Source organism: Phoca vitulina, unplaced genomic scaffold, assembly GCF_004348235.1.
Source record: "Phoca vitulina isolate PV1807 unplaced genomic scaffold, GSC_HSeal_1.0 scaffold39, whole genome shotgun sequence".
In the NCBI taxonomy this organism is placed as follows: Eukaryota; Metazoa; Chordata; class Mammalia; order Carnivora; family Phocidae; genus Phoca; species Phoca vitulina.
The window spans coordinates 7,677,394-7,694,568 of record NW_022589742.1 but is presented as its reverse complement, the minus strand read 5'-3'; the positions used below and the strand labels follow the sequence as shown (position 1 = coordinate 7,694,568).

Sequence of the window (17,175 nt, the reverse complement as noted above, 5' to 3'; positions counted from 1 at the left end):
TGCAGCACTTATTTACGTCATCTTCATTTCCTTTATCTGGGTATTCCTTAGTCTTGGTCTTTCATCATCTTTATACATTTTTTTAAAGTAGGCTCCATGACCCACATGGGGCTTGAGGGGCGCCTGGGTGGCTCAGTTGTTAAGCTTCTGCCTTCGGCTCAGGTCATGGTCCCAGGGTCCTGGGATCGAGCCCCACATAGGGCTCCCTGATCAGCAGGAAGCCTGCTTCTCCCTCTCCCACTCCCCCTGCTTGTGTTCCCTCTCTCACTGTGTCTTTGTAAAATAAATAAATCTTAAAAAACAAAAAACCCAAAAAACACATGGGGCTTGAACTCATGACCCTGAAATCGAAGAGTCGCACGTCCTACCAAGTGAGCCAGCTAGGTGCCCCAATCTTTGTAATTTTTTTCTTTTAAATTTTAAAGATTTATTGGAGAGAGGGAGAATCCTAAGCAGACCCCCCCCCCCCAATTAAGCAGAGCCCGGTGCAGAGCTCAATCCCAGGACCCTGAAATCATGACCTGAGCCGAAGTCAGACACTTGGCTGAGCCACCCAGGTGCCCCATTAAATTGTTTTTAAAATCTGCTCATGTTTACTATTTTTGTTTTTTTAAGTCAGCTCTACACCCAATGTGGGGCTTGAACTCATATAACACCAAGATCAAGTTGCATGCTCTACCACCTGAGCCAGCCAGGAGCCCCCATGATCTTTATAATTTTGAAGATTACTGGTCATTGTGTAGAATTATCCCTGTTTTGGTCTATCACGCTTTCTTATGGTTAATATTAATAATTAGCATTAATATTGTGATGGCTTGTTTATTCACGCCATCAGGGGTGGTATAATGATGGAAATAGTGTCCTGGTTAAGTGTATGGACTCTAGTCAGAATACCTTGGTTCAAAATCTGGCTTTGAGAGGGATGCCTGGCTGGCTCAGTTGGTGCAGCATGTAGTGAGTTCGAGACCCATGTTGGGTGTAGATTCCTGAAAAAAAAAATCTGGGGCTCCTGGGTTGCTCAGTCGGTTAAGCAACCGACTCTTGATTTCAGCTCAGGTCATGCTCTCAGGGTTGTGGGATTGAACCCCACACTGGGCTCTGCTTTCAGCACGTAGTCTGCTTGAGATTCTTTCCCTGGCTCCTCCTGCCACTCGTGTGTGCACTCGTGCACGCTCTAAAGTAAATAAATTAAAAAAAAAATCTGGCTCTACCAGGTAGTGCAGGGTGGGACTGCTTAAAGGTTGCTTTTCTCCTAAGTACTATTATTGGAAAAACACTGTTTTCTTTACAGCTCTCTTATGTGTACCCATCTTTTCTCTCCACTTCCCCCACGAGTCCGTAGAAGTATCTTCCTGGAACAAGGGCCCCTTGCTAAGGGCAACCAACCTTCCAGGCTTGCCTGGAACTTTCCTAATGTCAGTAATTAAAGTTCCATGACCTGAAAGACCTTTCGGTCCCCAGCTGAGATGGTGTAGTATGCTGAGTAACAGCCCTCCAAAGATGTCCATGTCCTTCCTAATTCCTGGAACCTGTCAGTGTGTCACCTTACCACGGAAAAAGGGACATTGCAGATGTGACTTAAAGATCTCGAGATGGAGAGATTATCCTGGATTATCCACATGGATCCGATGTAATCACAGAGGGAATGCAGGAGGGTCCGATTCAAGAGATGTGACAGTGGGAGCAGAGAGATTTGAAGATGGACCAGGAAGGGATCATGAGACAAGTAATCACATTTTTTTTTTCTTCAAGATTTTATTTGAGAAAGAGAACACAAGCCGGGGCGGGGGGGGGGGGGCGGGTAGGAGGGGTAGAGAGGGAGAAGCAGGCTCCCTGCCAATGCGGGGCTCGATCCCAGGACCCCAAGATCATGACCCAAGCCGAAGGTAGACGCTCAACCGACTGAGCCACCCAGGCGCCCCATCACAAAACCTTCTGAAAGCTGGAAAAGGCAAGGGAGCAGCTCTCCTCCAGAGCTTCCAGGTAAAACACCCCGATTTTAGGATTTCCAGAATTATTATACATTTGTGTTGAAAACAAAATGAAAAAAACCTGGCTCTACCAGACGGTGTGACCTTGGTTTGTGACTCAGTTTCTTTATCTGTCAAATGGAGGAACATGAGTACCTACTTCATAGGACTGTTTGAATTATTAGAGGCACGAATATCCGTTGTACGTCATTAGAACAGCACCTGGCACACAGTAAGTGCTGTTTAAGTGTTAACCGGAGGTAGTTGTGATTTTAGTGGCTTTACTGGAAGGAGGTACATCCTGGCAAATTGACGAAGAGACCAAAGCAGTAGCGAGCATTTTAACCACGAACATCCAACAAGCAAAGAGCCAGGGCCAAAGATCCTCTGGTCCACCAACAAGTGCACTGTCTGTTTCAGCCAGAGGCCGGCTCCTAGCACCTGCTCTTGAGGCTCAGAAGATGAGGACTTGCTTGAGCCCCAAGCAGTATTTCTTCAGCATAACAGGTCCACATATTAGGAACCGAGCCCGTGTTTCCTTGCCCAAAAGTTGCTGGGAAAATGTGTCAAATTAATTTCACAAAGTTGTGAAATAATTAGCCCCTGTTTTTCTGACTATTTCCAGAACTCAGGCCTTCAAGCTTCATTAGTATGCGTCCAGCACATCAGCCATGGACACATCCACTGAATAACCATAGTGATAACCTCAGCCCCTAACCTTTGCATGTGCTTCTTGTTGAAGGGGCCAAACCACTCAGACCCTCACAATACTTACTTGACTGGCCAATCCTGGGTAGACTCAGCAGTGAGGCAGCTCCCCACAAAGCTGGATGGGGGAAGGGAAGGAAGCTTGCACAGACTAATTCCAAGAAGGTAGAAAGAATCTACTATAGTTACATCTCTAAAAATTTGGTAAATGACAACTACTCGTTAAAAAGATCAAAGCAATAAAACATCCCTTAATATAAAAATAGCAATGATTTCATGTGAACAACAAATGATATTTTACAAAGCAGTTTTGATCCCTTTACCTCGTTTGACCACCCCGACCCCCAAGACACCATTTTACAGGCAAGAAGAGGACCGAGAGGAAAATAGCTCGAAGTGACAACGCTGAAACCTTTAACTCACGTCTCACCTCCAAATACAGCACATTTCCCACTTACCAAAAAATAAAAAGGAGACACCTGAAACTAATATAACACTGTATATTAACTATGCTGGAATTAAAATAAAAAACTTAATTAAAAAATAAAAAGGAAATTCACTAAATGTAGGTCAAAGACTTAACATGATCAGAAGGCTACACAAACATGGAGACTTAAGTGTAAAAATGAAATGCAACCAGCCATGGTGGAGAAACTTTAGTTTTTTACGCATGCGCATGCATGCGCACCTTTGGACCAAATTTCAAGCGACTGTAGAATCGCTGCATGTTTGGATACTTAAGAATCAAATGATTTCAATGAGATGGAGACACAGACCATATATCACACTACCTCCAATGTGTGGGCAGCAGAAAGCACACTGCCAAGCATACACTAGATTTTCAATATGTATTTACTGATTTGGCTGCACTTTTCTCTATCAAAACTCCCACAAAAACTGTAACCTCCCCAAATTAGGTATTGCCCTAAAATGCCAGTTGAACGCATACAGAAACAGGCAAAGAGAAAATTAAAAAACTATTCCCCATCACCATATTGCTTCCGTATTTTTATGTCAAACTGAGACCTTTCCAAAAAAAAGAGGCTAAAATATCAATCATATCATACCAAAGTTTATTGATACATCAAACAAAAATTTCTGTAATGAAAAAGGCAAATTGCATTCATAAAAGATGGCATTCACAGTCATTATAGAAAGCAACGACATAGATGTAAAAAATTGCTTAAGTGAAAAATGTAATTTTGCAGTCCCATTTTGCAAGCTGAAAAATGATTTTGTTAACACTTGCATAAAATCTGCACATTTATATACTGCATGTTATTAAAAAATTCCATCACTAAATTATTATGAATTTTGCAAATTTAGGCCTACATTTATACTGTTGCTGGTGTAGATGTTGTAGATACGGAATCTATGTTTTACGTTTAGTAGGTTACACCTTCAAACAATGGACAACAGTTGTGAAAATTACAAGGACATCTTGATAGTTCAAAGTTGTTCAAATGATGGATACGTGATCCCATTATTACATTTTTCCCCATTCTCTGTCACAAAATAAGGTGGTTAGGTTGTAGTGCTAGGAATACTGTGGGAAGGCTTACTTTGAGTGATTACATCTGCTAACCCATGCTAGCCATTTTTTAGCTCATTAATAAAATATCTTTCAAAAAGGAAAGTCAGGTCCCTCTCAAGGATCTAGGCCATGATTTTCACCATCGTGAATTTGAGCTACAGTGTAACGTGTAGCTGAGACAGGACTTTAAATCCCCCTTAGTCACCTTTCTTCCTGGCTGCGAGGAATTTTACATGCCACCAGTTACATTTCCACTGCCCTGGATGTTCTGATTATGGCAATCTCCAATGGTTTGCGCTCAACGAGCCTCTCTCTATATTGTGGATCTCTCATTTGTATTCACAGTCCCTATAGTACTTATGTGAAACAACAATAACAACACAGGAACGACTATACCACGAACAAGAACAACAAAAAACATCAAAAGCTTTCCTGGGTCTGATTTTTTTTTTTTTTTTTAGCTCTTTGGAATAGGCAAAGAATACACAGACTTTGTTTTCAGTAGATTACCTCAAATACAGGCGACCAGAACACAGCACACTTGGGTAAGCTGTGAATGACATCTAACAAAATACTCAAAAATAATACTGATAGATGAGAACAAATGAAATAATGAAAAAGGGGCATAATGATGGATAGGTTTCTGATATCTGAAATTATGTCCTTCCTAGAATTTAAGAAAAATTACACCTGAACATTAACACAAAATATATATGGAAGAATCAAATGTGCCATGTGGACCATATAAATACACTGGTACAGATTGAATTCAATACTTTTCTAAATCAAGGTATGATATAAACACTAATAATAGTACAGGCATGCCAGAAAGACAACCAAAAATGGAAACCGGTATGAAAACACTTTTTTTTTTTTTTAAAAGTAATCTCTGTGCCCACTGTGGGGCTCGAACTCATGACCCCAAGATCCAAGAGACGCATGCTTCACTGACTGAGCCAGCCATGCGCCCCTGAAAACACTTTTTAAGAGCCCATTTCAATTTAGTAGTCAAATGTAGCCATTTACATCCAAAAAAAAGTGTGTTTAACATTTAATAAAAACATTTCACATTTATGTTTATGTTTTAAGTGAACTCATTAGGAGACTAAAGCCTCCTTCTAGTCCAGTAAGTTGAGGACTTTACCAAGGTGAATCTCATGGTTTAAAGTTAGACCATCACCCAACCATGTTTGCTAAGAGAGAAAACTTTCATGTTCAGAGTCACAGCTCTGCAGGCTGAATCACCACCGTCTTGGGATGGATCCCTCTTTCCCAAATTGGCAAGTTAAAAAAAAAAAGTGCTGCATGTATGCACAAAGACAGCCTCCTTCAAAAAATAACCATTAACAGTTATAAGCTATTTTTTCCCTCTCCACAAAAAATTATAGAAGATTGATGTTCAGATGGCTTTATTTTTTATGTAACTATGGTTTTGCCTATCTCACCTCAGATCCCAGTAAAAACTAATATTGGAAAAAATCTGTTTTATCTTCACTCTCTTGACGGGCTACTTACTAAGCGATTGGAAATGTTTTTATTTTCAAATCCAGTAGCCACACACCCATCAAGTGGGATTTAATTCAGAAGAACAAAAATAAAATGAGCCATTTTTTTGATTCTCACAAAAATATCCAGGATGAACATTCTTTCCACATAAGGGTTCAAGGTATTTTTTGGGCAAGGATATTCTATGAAGACAAAATTAGCATGTGGATGAACAGAAAGGATTAACCATTTAGTCTTCTTGTATGTTCAAGTATTCCTTTCATATATTTGAAAAAAAAATAATTTAAGATGATCATTCAGCAGGAACAAGAAATGTGATCCAAACAGCCTATTTCTTCTGCCAGGCAAAAAAAGTAAGATTAGCAAAGTCTATTCATTCCCATTGTATGACTTCTACTTTATACTATTATATTTAGATCCATTCACAGAGTTCATGGGTTAAAGGAGCACCCATTGGGTAGTTATATTATTCTATCTAAAGCCAGAAATTCTAATTATTCGTGCTTTCAACTTTCACATGATTCATAACTTAGAGCTTTGGCCATAATGGCTACTTAACAATAACTGCAAATGCTTGCGAGAGTCATTTGGTATTTTAATGGACATTGATTCTGAACCCTAGACATAAGAGAGTGGTTTAATTTGTTGCATATTGAGTATCCTGAGATGATAACTTTTTGTAGTTGTTTCTTCCTGCTTTCTTTTTTAGCTGTAACCATTGTCAATATGTTTGTAGGACAATAACATAGGCAGTTCAAGATTCGGATTCTGAAAAATTTAAAATATACAGAGTTAAAAGGTTTATTTTAACAATAATGTGAAGCCATCTGTTTAGCATTTTCAAAAATAAATCAAGTAGTAAATTTTGTTATGAGAGTAAAGGAACGATCTTAAAAGTGCCAAGTTTTATTCACATGCAGGGAAAAAAAAAGTGACACAATAACCAGTTTTTAATCCTTTCTTCATTTGTTAGCTGAATAGATTCAGACTTGGCTTTTTGCTTTTGGAATGCTCCAGGGCTCTCCTGTCACTGTTCCCATAAGGACTCTAGTCCATGAGCTCCTTGAAAACAGGGACATTTGATCCTCCTATCTCCAGCACCTAGCCTAGTGTCTGGCACCTAGCAGGTACTCGGGACACGTTGAATGAATGAATTGATTACTGGTTTTTTTTTTTTTTTTGAGGATGTGTAAATTTTGACAGAGGAAGTCTAAAGACATACTCAGTTTTGAAAGGCTGTTGTAAAAGTATTTTTCCTTTACTGAAAGCAACATGTTTCTTCCCCATATAACGCTGAAGTTCATTTTCTTTTTGGTAGATCACGTTATCTATGAGTCAACAGATGCTTCTGTTTGTCTTATCATCTTTTTAGAAAAGCGACCACCAAAACGTCCCGAAATCTGTAGATTCTTCTCTGTCCTCTGAACATTATCAAATGCTATTACAGGGATAGGGCGTGGTAGGCCACCTGATCACAAGAGTATAAATCAGGTATGTTGAGAAGTGGAACTCTTTGGTGTCGGGAGGGAGCCTTTCATTCTACACTCTAAAATCCAACCTTTTAAAACAGGAGTAGTGGAGGGCCTTAAGGGGTATGCTATTTTCTTCCCATTTTGGTGCACCTTCCTTGCCATGACTGGACTAGAAGTCCTCTAGAATACGTTCCACTTCTTTCATGTTCCCTATTTTCCTAAGAGTCCTTCAGGTAGCAGGGTCATGGTGACTAAGCCTAACCAAAATAAGGTTGCTGTTCACATTGAGAACTTACAAAAGGAGTCACACAGTTCTCTCATCAAGGGACAAACTCGGTGGCTAAACTCCTTGCCAAGTATTTTCCTCGGAGGAAAAATAAGGCTACACGAAAAGATATTCATGGAAGAAAGAACCACGTTAAAACAATTGTTTAAAAAATGAAACTTCCTCAATTCTATGTTCCTCATCCTTTGTCACTGTAGGATTTTAGGCCCTGGAGAGGCCAAAAGCAGAAGCAGTGTCTGCTACCCAGCCTAGTCTCCCAAACCACAGACCAAGCTAAAGAAAGCAATCCAGGGGGATACAGAATTAGCTGGCAACAGTATAGCTAAAATGCACCATACAGCTTAGGACAAGGCCATCCGGGACAAAAGGGTCAAAGACTTTGAAGGCTACCAGGAAGCAGATCATTACTGAGGGAAGATATAAGCAGGTGAGTCACTCAATATGGGGAAAAAGATGCTGACTGGGGCAAAATGAGTCTGCTTCCCAAAGAATACCGTGGATGCAGGCTGTGATAAGGCGTAGGAGATAGAAGAACCAAAGTATTCATGCCATTAGCTTAATTTTTATTCTTTGCTCGGGGGCGGGGAGGGGGGGTTGACAGCTGACAAAAACATGGGCCTATGAGGAAGACTCACACTTGTTAGCTCTAAAGAGAACTGAACTGCAATTTCATTCCAGATGATCACTAATTTTTATGTGTGCATGAAAGACGGCCCTGCCCTAAGCTGTACTGAGTTTTTTCCAAGCTGGTAAGCTTGTAAACTTCATTCACGAATTACTCTGAATTCCTACGGGTGGATAAAGGGCCTCTCAAGGTCTGGGATGACAGAGGCCCCAGCAGTGGGAAACAAAATACACACAGAGGAGTCATTCTGAGTTCAAGGACTCCTCCCCATGGCTTATCAATTCTTCCCGACTATTTTTTGGGGGTAAATGAAACAATAGGTTATAAAATGAATTCACTCATTTTTGGAAAGAACAATTCTGAAGCATTCTACATAATTAGGCTAGCATCCCCCTGAATAGCTAGGAAAGATTTTACCTTTATCTCTGAAAGTTGAAACATTTAGCTTGAATAAAACTTGACATCAAAAAAAGTGATTAGATTGGTTCATTAATTTTGGGGATCAGACATTTACGAGTACATTAGGTGTATACCTGCAAACACACAGACACGGCACATGGAGGTACAAACACACTGGATTATTTCCACATACTTCCCAAAAGAACATGCAATGCTTAATCGACTTGGTATTATACAGATGCAATTTTGGAATATTTATTTTCAATTTTCTAAATGATCTTTTAAAATCCAAATGGAATTTCCTAATCAGTATTAACGAATACTGCCATGACAACTTGCCCCTTACAAATTCAATGTATTTTTATTGTATTTTTATTGCCCTTCAAGTTCTGCAAAATGCCTAACATTTTGTTTGGGGGCTTAACAAATTTCAAATATAGATTTTCCCATATTCCAACTAATGCATCTTTATATTTTTTTGTAAAGAACTGTATAAAGTTCACCACACCAACAGCAGAGAAAATTTAGAGAGTGGTATTTTCATTTTTTTCTTTATAATGCTGTTAATCTGTTTCTTTAAAAGCCAGCCCGCTTGTTTAACACTAGGTACCTGTTACAATATATTAGATTCATCTGAGAATGTTCGTAAAAGAAGAGGTCTGACTGAAGGTCTGGCGGATAATGAGTCAGATGCCCTTTTACAGCTCAGATTTCTCTGTAATAGTGAGGTAAAGATACTTAAAGCATTTGAAGACTGATTAACCTACCTGGTGATAAAAACGTAGAAGAAAAAAATCATTTCCTATAGACTAGTCTTTTGGCCAAAAGTACAAATGATTACACTACAGCAAATGCATAACATTTAAATGAATACATTGAAAGACCTAAGAAAGTCTCCAACTCGAACTGAATTGTTTTCATGGTAGAAGTATGCAGATATTAGTAGTATATGGCAAACTGGGGTTTTTGAAATGACACCGGTAGGTTGGTTATGTGGTAGATGAGTCAATATGGTTTGATTAGTAAACCTTACCATCCTTTTGGTGAACACCTCTGAGAGTTGTGCTGGTGCGTGAGTGTATCGAACAAAGAGAATTTGTGCAAAACATTCCTGTCTTGGTGAACAGACTAGCCGTGGCTTCTACCGCAGACCAGGAATCAATGGGACTAGAGATTTACAGTCCAAACATTTGAAAAGCACTTCCTCTCCAGTGTGACAATTTGAGAAGGTGAACAAATGATTAAAGGAAAATGACAAAATACTCTTTAAGTATCAATAGAAGATATAAAAATGAGTAATGAGAAGTAATTTTTCATAAAGAGTCAGAAAATGGTGTCAAGCAAATGAGAATGCAAGCAAGTTGGTACATTAAGAAAGGAAATCACCTTATTCACTCCAAGAGAAACTGTGATTGCTGGAAGTTTGAGAAAGCATGAAGATAGTAGATGTTCCTGAGGAAGGGAGGCGTTTCGTTACCTTGATCACAATTGCACAAAGGGTGGAAAATTGCAGTAGAAGAAAGAGAAATGCAGAAACCAAAAAAAAAAAAAAAAAGTAAATATTCTCTGAAATGTAAGACATTTAAAAAGAAACCTTGAGAATCTGAAGTCGAAATGACATTAGTTTTGAAGGCATTACTCTCTGAAGTAACAGTCGAGTTAGAGTTAGGAACAGTCTCTATTATATGTGCAAACTACTATTTCTCTGTTTAACAGTTTAAAATTATTTTGTAAATGGGAAGATTGACTATTTTGAATAAAATAATTTTAAAATATGCTTCTCATTAAGGCTTATTTCTAATCATTAATTCACTAACCTACATTGTTCAAAATCCATTGGTCAGAGGGCTATGTCCGGGGTCCATCAGCAATCTAATTTTGAAGGAACTCTCTGTCCTAACCAATTGCGCAGATACAATATGAAGGGACTGACTGCTCTTGGGCCCTTACAGGTTAAAAGCCTAACAAAACTAACATAACGGGAAGACATCTGGTGAAACCACACTTCAGTTCCATTTACCGCTAAACCCATGCTTAACTTCCTTTATTCTAACATAATATTTTTGGTTTCCCCCTTTTCTTACAGAGACCTCTTTAAAAGGGTAGGCTAAAGAGCTATGAATTTCTCCTTTAAAATGCCTAGAAAAAGTAAAAATTGATAACTTAGAGTTTAATCAGAAAACCCAACAGGTTATCGTTTTTCCTTCTTATTCCATGCCTGAAGTTATAAGCTAAGTCACAGACTTGGTTTTGGCATTGCCCAAGCAAAACAGAAGATGAGCGGTCAACTACAGGGACGAGTTTAACAATTCTGCTAATTAAGATTACCCATATTATCCACTGAGTGACTAACAAAAATAGGTGTTAAAAAAAGAAACCAGCTAAAGTATCATATATCTAGCAGAGTCTAATTAACAATAAAACTTTTAAAGGCAAATACTTTGACTTATTCATATATGTTTTAACATAACTGTATTTTTTTCCTGTTCATATTTTACCTTAAATAAAGCTGGTGACATGTTGGCAACATGCAAATTACCAATATATAGTTTCTGAGAAAAAAAATTTAAATTGTTCTGCCTTCTATTTTGTGGGTGAAGATCTCGCAACAAGATTAACACGATACCAAGTCCCCCACCCCCATGTTTAATATACAAGCCTAATTATTTAAGACTGCAACTATAAGCACATTTTGGTGCACTCAAAACCTTACATCCAACCGTCAGAGATAAAAGTACTTCTATGAAGCAGAAATTTTAGAGGTTAATAGATTAGGTTACTTTATAAAGGAAAAAGAAAGGGAATATGAAAGTACAGAAGGCAGTGGAGAGCATGGAAAGAGTATCTGAAGCAATCAAAAACTCATATAGCCAGCAAGTGGTGGGGGGGGAGAGGGGGAGAGAAAGAAGCGAGATAATGAGCTAAAAGAGGATGAAATTTCCACATTCCTTTGCAGTCATCTAGAGAGCTTTGACACCAGCTCAGGCTCAATGAGCAGTATGTCAAAGAGGCCAATGCATAAAGGTCCATCTCAACAGCCACAAGTTAGGATCCAACTTTTTGTCTAATCCAGTTAACAGGGCCATTATCCTTAGAACCCATGGTTGTATGGGACACTGTCAGAATCGCAATAGCAATCATCCTTGGCACCACTGTTATTAAAAGGTAAGTTATATTATCCAAAATTTTCAAAGTGCTTTCTCTGGGAATTTTGCTCAGACAGCTGACATTCTTCCTTTTCCTGTCCTCTACTCTGAAAGAGCTCCCTCCAGAATGGAGTATTTCTTCTTGTTTGTGCAGACATCCCATGCTAGGTATGGCCATGTGGCTAGGTCTATTCCCATTAGATTACAGTGTTCCAGGGTCAAGCCTCCCTTCTGATAGTGGTAGTTTACATGGGAAAACTTCCACAAAGTTTGGAGGAGAAGTCCTCCATTGGAAATGGGAAGTGGTATTTACTACTTGGCCAGAAAGTCTAGGTGTTACTTCACTGATTATGAGAGAGCCCAACAATTGTGCTAGGAGGAGACTACAACTTTTTGAAATACCAGATATCCTAAACTTTAAATTTCCTTTCAAGTGTTATCTTGCTGTTCCACTGTTCAGTGCTCAGTGGCGGTTTCACCATAGCCTGTCAGCAGCACGGTGATGTAGCTTTGTCAATTTATAAGCTAAAGAAAAGCCTTATGATCCTTAATGACTGGATTTAACTCAAAAATTAACCACACTTGCTGAAAAGATAGCTGAGGAATAGGTAGCTTAAGCTATCCTCTGAGTTAAATGACCGAGGGAAACTATTTTCGAAGAAAGCACAATTCTTTACAATGCTGACATCATGACAGAACTCAGCTGGGGTGGAGGCTGCCATCCCAGCCTTTATACTGGAGGCTTCAGGAGGTAGTGACTTGAAACAGCTCAGCTGTGTTACAACATGCCATATCATCGAGTCTCCTATCCTGCTTTATACCTGCTTACAGAAGAGCTCCGCATAAATCCCCTTTGTAACTTGAGTGAGAGCTCCCTGTGAGCTGGGGCCACATCTGACTCCTCCCTGAGTTACTGAAACCTAGCACAGTAGCTACCTTATAGTGGACCCTCAGGCAACGTGTGCTGAATTGAACGGAATCTGACAGAAGGCTGCTTCTGTAATTGTTAAACGTAAAAGGCTTAGCACCCTTTTCCAAACGCCAGAGACATTTTCACTACCCACTGCTGAGTTCCCTTCTGAAAGCAACTGCCAAGACCCATAGGAGGACAGCACGGGCAGCCTAGTTGCCACAGGTCTTTCTGGCTATGTGCACAAAGGATCCAAGATGCTAACCGGCTGGAGTCAGGGGGATCTTCTACCTCTAGGTAGGGACACACACTTTACCCCAGTGGGGAGCCTGTTAGGTATGAGGCTAACCCAGTGTAAAAGAATTTTTTGCCTCTTTAAAAGTGAGGCCAATGCCTTAGCAAGGGATATTAAACCAAGGAGGAAGTCACCCGGGATGTCAAACTGCTGGTGATGAAGATACTCTTTCTCCTTCATCTTCAAAGTGGCTTCTGCTTCTTTGATATGGCCAAACAGGGCCTTATATAAACAGATGTGACATCAGAATAGCCTTGGCTGCCAGGTTTCCGTTGGCCTTTATGCATTCATATGCACTACTTTGCTCTTGCATTTTCTCACAAGGGAAAAAAAAAAGGGGGGGGCAGTGCTGCTGAGTGCCCACAACTTTTTGTCTCATCTGCAACTCTGAAAAATCCTACAGTCTGAAAAACCATGTAGCCTTTCAGACATTGGATGTAAAGAGAGATGTTCATCAGTAGGCGGTTCAACACATGTTCTGGTTCAATGAGGGTAGGAATAAATGAATGAATGATCGAATGAATGAAGGTGACTATGGGAATTTTCCTGATTGTTCTAGCACACCAGCATGCCAAGCTATAGCACAGACACTAGAATTCCTCCTATCACGGACATAACCCATAGCAAACAAATTTCATGCTGAACCTCATGCTTTCAACAGAAGTTTGGAATCTCCTGTTTGCATGGCAAGAAAATGTTTTACGTCTTTATCCGTGACTAGTTTGTAGCATCCCTCCATTTAATTTATGTAAAAGTCACTGCCAGCCAGTGTCTAATTTTGTTTTTAAAAGAAAGGGCCTCGGGAAGAGGATAAAGATGGTATGTTTGAAGGTTTTGATTTCGGAGATTTTTGTATCATCTTTAGAGCATGAAGCCGGGAGTGAGCCATTACTTAGCATGAGCTCCATTAACCCAAATAAGAAAAACATTTAGGAGCATCCCAAAAGTGTACTCCCAAATAAGGGGGATAGAAGAGCACCTCAGAGATCTTTCCCAAACTGTCTAGGATGACAAGGCACCAAACTACTTTTTCTAGGGACAATTTTTATTTGGCTTGATATAAATGGCCACTTAAGCCATTCTGGGAAAAACCTGTTGTATCATACCTGTTTTAACCCTGTTCAACTGACATTAAGGGCTACGCAGACAAGTAAATGCCACTTTCCCATCCTAAGACTAAACAGCAGGCTGGAGGGAGTTAGTCAGGGGTCTACTGGAACTAGCTAGGCTCATGTTAGTGGGTGCAGTGCAGAAACAGCGAGGTAAGGCCAGGTCTGACCACCTAACTGTACAGGAATCGGCTTGGTATACCCAAATCAATGTGGCTTATGCCAAGGGTAATCTATTGACTTTCACTGGGGCTGATACTGACTTATTAATCATGAAGGTCCTCTTTAACACAGCCAGTCACTAAAGATGTTCTCATTATAATCATTTTAGTTCCCCACATTTACATGATGCCAACCACTGGATTCTCTCAAATCAATAGGCCCAAACCAACATCAGAGAAACCAGTTTTGTGGCTAAACTGGTTGGCAAGTTTGATCGAATGGGTCCAGTAGATACACCTTAGACTATTTCCTGAAAATATTGCCTTGGAGGGGCCATATGATCGAGTTGGTGTCAAGAGGATAAAAACAGGGTTCTGTTTGGCAAAATGAGTTAAGTGTTGGCAGGAATATGACATATTTAATTAACCTGTTGGTCAAAATTTGCCAGAAGTCTTCTTTTCCAAGCTAATCTACCCCTTTCACTTTAAAGGCTTTTTAGAAATGTTTAAAAGATATCAGACAATTAGGCTAGCAGAGGGTAGTAACGTCTCAGTCCCACAAGGAATCAACAATTTAAACAGCAAAAATAAAAACACACTCATAAAACAATCTTAATTTTCGCAAGTGTGTTCAGGAGGGTAAGGATGCAGAAATCACATCCAGGGATTTCTCTTTGGTTCAAATATACTTCTGGACAGACAGGGCTAGAAGCGACACAGAGATTAAGCAGCACTATAATTAAAGGAAGGGGAAAGGTTTGAAAGAAGCAAATTGGGATTATTAACTGAAAAAAAAAAAAAATCTGCAAACAACCCACAGGGAAATTTCTAAGGTTAAAGCTGGAATGTTGGTGTGGAAATTCCTGGTGTGAAAATTCTAGGCTAAAAAAAAAAACAAAATACCCCATTTTTTCCATTTAAAATTCCATATGGAGCATATGAGATACTCCATATGGATTGCTAAAGGTCACATAGAACACTATTAAGGAATCTACTTACCACCTGCATTGGATAACGAAGTTTTTACTATACTTTTTATGCAGAAGAGGAAATTAAGTGATGAACCTGTAAGGAGGGGTTTAACATGCTGTAACTAATGCAAATCTCTAAGCAAGGTTTTTAGTTCATGGCAGATACTGACGCCCCTTCCAAAAATAACCTTATAAACTTAGTTCTTACCCTGGCACTTCTTCTTCTTACATTCTTTAATACTATCAGGAGAATCTCAGGGAAAAGGCTGATAAATATTAGAAGAACTATGGCCAACCATGTAGATACAGAAGACAGCATTTGAGCAAATACGAAATACATTCTCTGTTGTTTGAGAAAAGGCCTAGAGTGGAAAGAAAACACAGAATGGAAAAGAAATCAGTTCCTGTCATATGAACAGATGTGTAATTGAAACTATCTTTTGTATTTCAAGGGACTCTTCTAATTATACACATTAATAGAAATAATTTTCTTTAAGAATATCCCAAAAGTACTGAACAGATTTCATTTACTTAATGTTTAGGGAAAAAAGGAATGATAATTAAAGGGGAAGAATGACAGGAAAATGCATCTGACTTGAAAACAACCAAGCAATCAACTTTAAAACTGCCAACTGGAGAATATTTATTTGCGTTAGAAAATACTGGAGCTTCAAAGATATTCAAGAGCAACGGTTAATTTTTATGCTAACAAGCATTTTATTTCCTCAGCTGTTTTGTTAATATGAGAATGGACTGTGCTCTACATTCAGAAATTTAAGACATTTTTATAGGCTCCCCCCCAAAACTCTCTGTAAAGATAGAAAGGACTGTTGAACTTCTCTCTCTACCATTCTTATCCACAAATATATACTGAGTATCCAGTGTGTGCCAAGTAGGTTGGCAGAAGAATACTGCTAAGAGGACATTAAGTCTTGGAGTCCAGAAATCTAGGACCCCTCATTCTGATGTTGGATTTTATTCTAAGTCATCCACTGAACTGTTTGGTGGCCATAGAAAAGCACAGCCAGTTCCCCGAGCTGAGCCAGAGAGAGCCTCACTAGGCTAAATGTTGCTGGAAGCAGAGGGGGAGGAAGTGCAAAGTGGCTGATCAGGGTTGGGATGCACAACAGACTCTCCTTGGATTAGGAGCTCTGGGCAGATAATTCGTTGTCTCATTTATTATATTACGCACTGGGCTCACTGAAGATAAACTGGTTTCTTGTTAAAAAAAAAATCGATGTTTGTGCACTCTTATGTAACATTAATAAAATCAAGCTTTTGGCTCTAGGTGTATGGCGACAGCGAGATGGAGAATTTAATGAAGTCTGGGCTAAAAAGGTTTTCCAGGGTCCCTACCATCCAAAAAGGAATTCTGTAGAACTCTACCCTCACTCTAATTCTGAAGGGCACCCTGACTTATTTTCTAGGCAGTTAACTGACCATAAGGGTCCAGTAGACAACGAACAACTAGTCATAGGATATTCCACACAGTACCCACAATACTCTGTGATTAACAGCTCTAGAATTTTCTTTTCTTTTTTTTTCCGTTTCCCCTGCCCCGCAGCTCTAGATTTTTCTTTATCTTGACACCTATGGTGCTTTAGAGGGGAAGAGTAAAAAACAAAAGATACTATTGTTGGGTTTGGAGCTTAGAAATCATCTTGGGTTTGGAGCTTAGAAATCTATCTTGGGTTTGGAGCTTAGAAATCATCATTCTCAGGGCCAAACCCCAGAGGGGTGTGTCACAATGCCTCAGGGTTGAATGTGTCCAGAGATAATAGCTGAAACCAGCATCCAGCTGAAATCTCACACAGTTTCTGGTCATATTTTGCTAGTTGCTTTATAATTTTATATTCATGTAGTAGCTCAACTCAGCTCTACTTAAGGATAGCACTACAGGCAACAAAATAAAAATAGATCTATTTCATTTTTAGCAAGCATCGCTAATGACTAGAAACAGGTGTGACAAGGTCTTAATCATTTAAAGGATTTATTTTAATTAATAAGGAATAGTCTGTGGTAAGAGAAACTAGTTTGCTAGAAACATTTTATTCTTGCGGAAATTTTGCATTAGTTCATCGGA

The 17,175-nt window shown here is 39.3% G+C and overlaps 1 protein-coding gene across 7 annotated transcripts in view; it reads right to left on the bottom strand.

The window, feature by feature from the left end:
- Window positions 1–3,477: 3,477 nt before the first annotated feature.
- The window catches only part of ATP11C (ATPase phospholipid transporting 11C), a 175,713-nt gene continuing 162,015 nt past the window's right edge, over window positions 3,478–17,175 (bottom strand). For 3 of the 7 annotated variants that reach the window (XM_032428196.1, XM_032428200.1, XM_032428195.1), the window contains 3 exons: window positions 15,301–15,454; window positions 9,111–9,215; window positions 3,478–6,486 (listed from right to left, as the gene is read on the bottom strand). In XM_032428196.1, the coding sequence (XP_032284087.1) occupies window positions 9,114–9,215; window positions 15,301–15,454 (256 nt within the window). In that variant the 3' untranslated portion in view covers window positions 3,478–6,486; window positions 9,111–9,113. Of the gene's footprint in view, window positions 6,487–9,110; window positions 9,978–15,120; window positions 15,187–15,300; window positions 15,455–17,175 lie in introns of those variants that run through there. The other 4 variants (XM_032428198.1, XM_032428202.1, XM_032428201.1 and 1 more) reach the window with 4 other exon arrangements.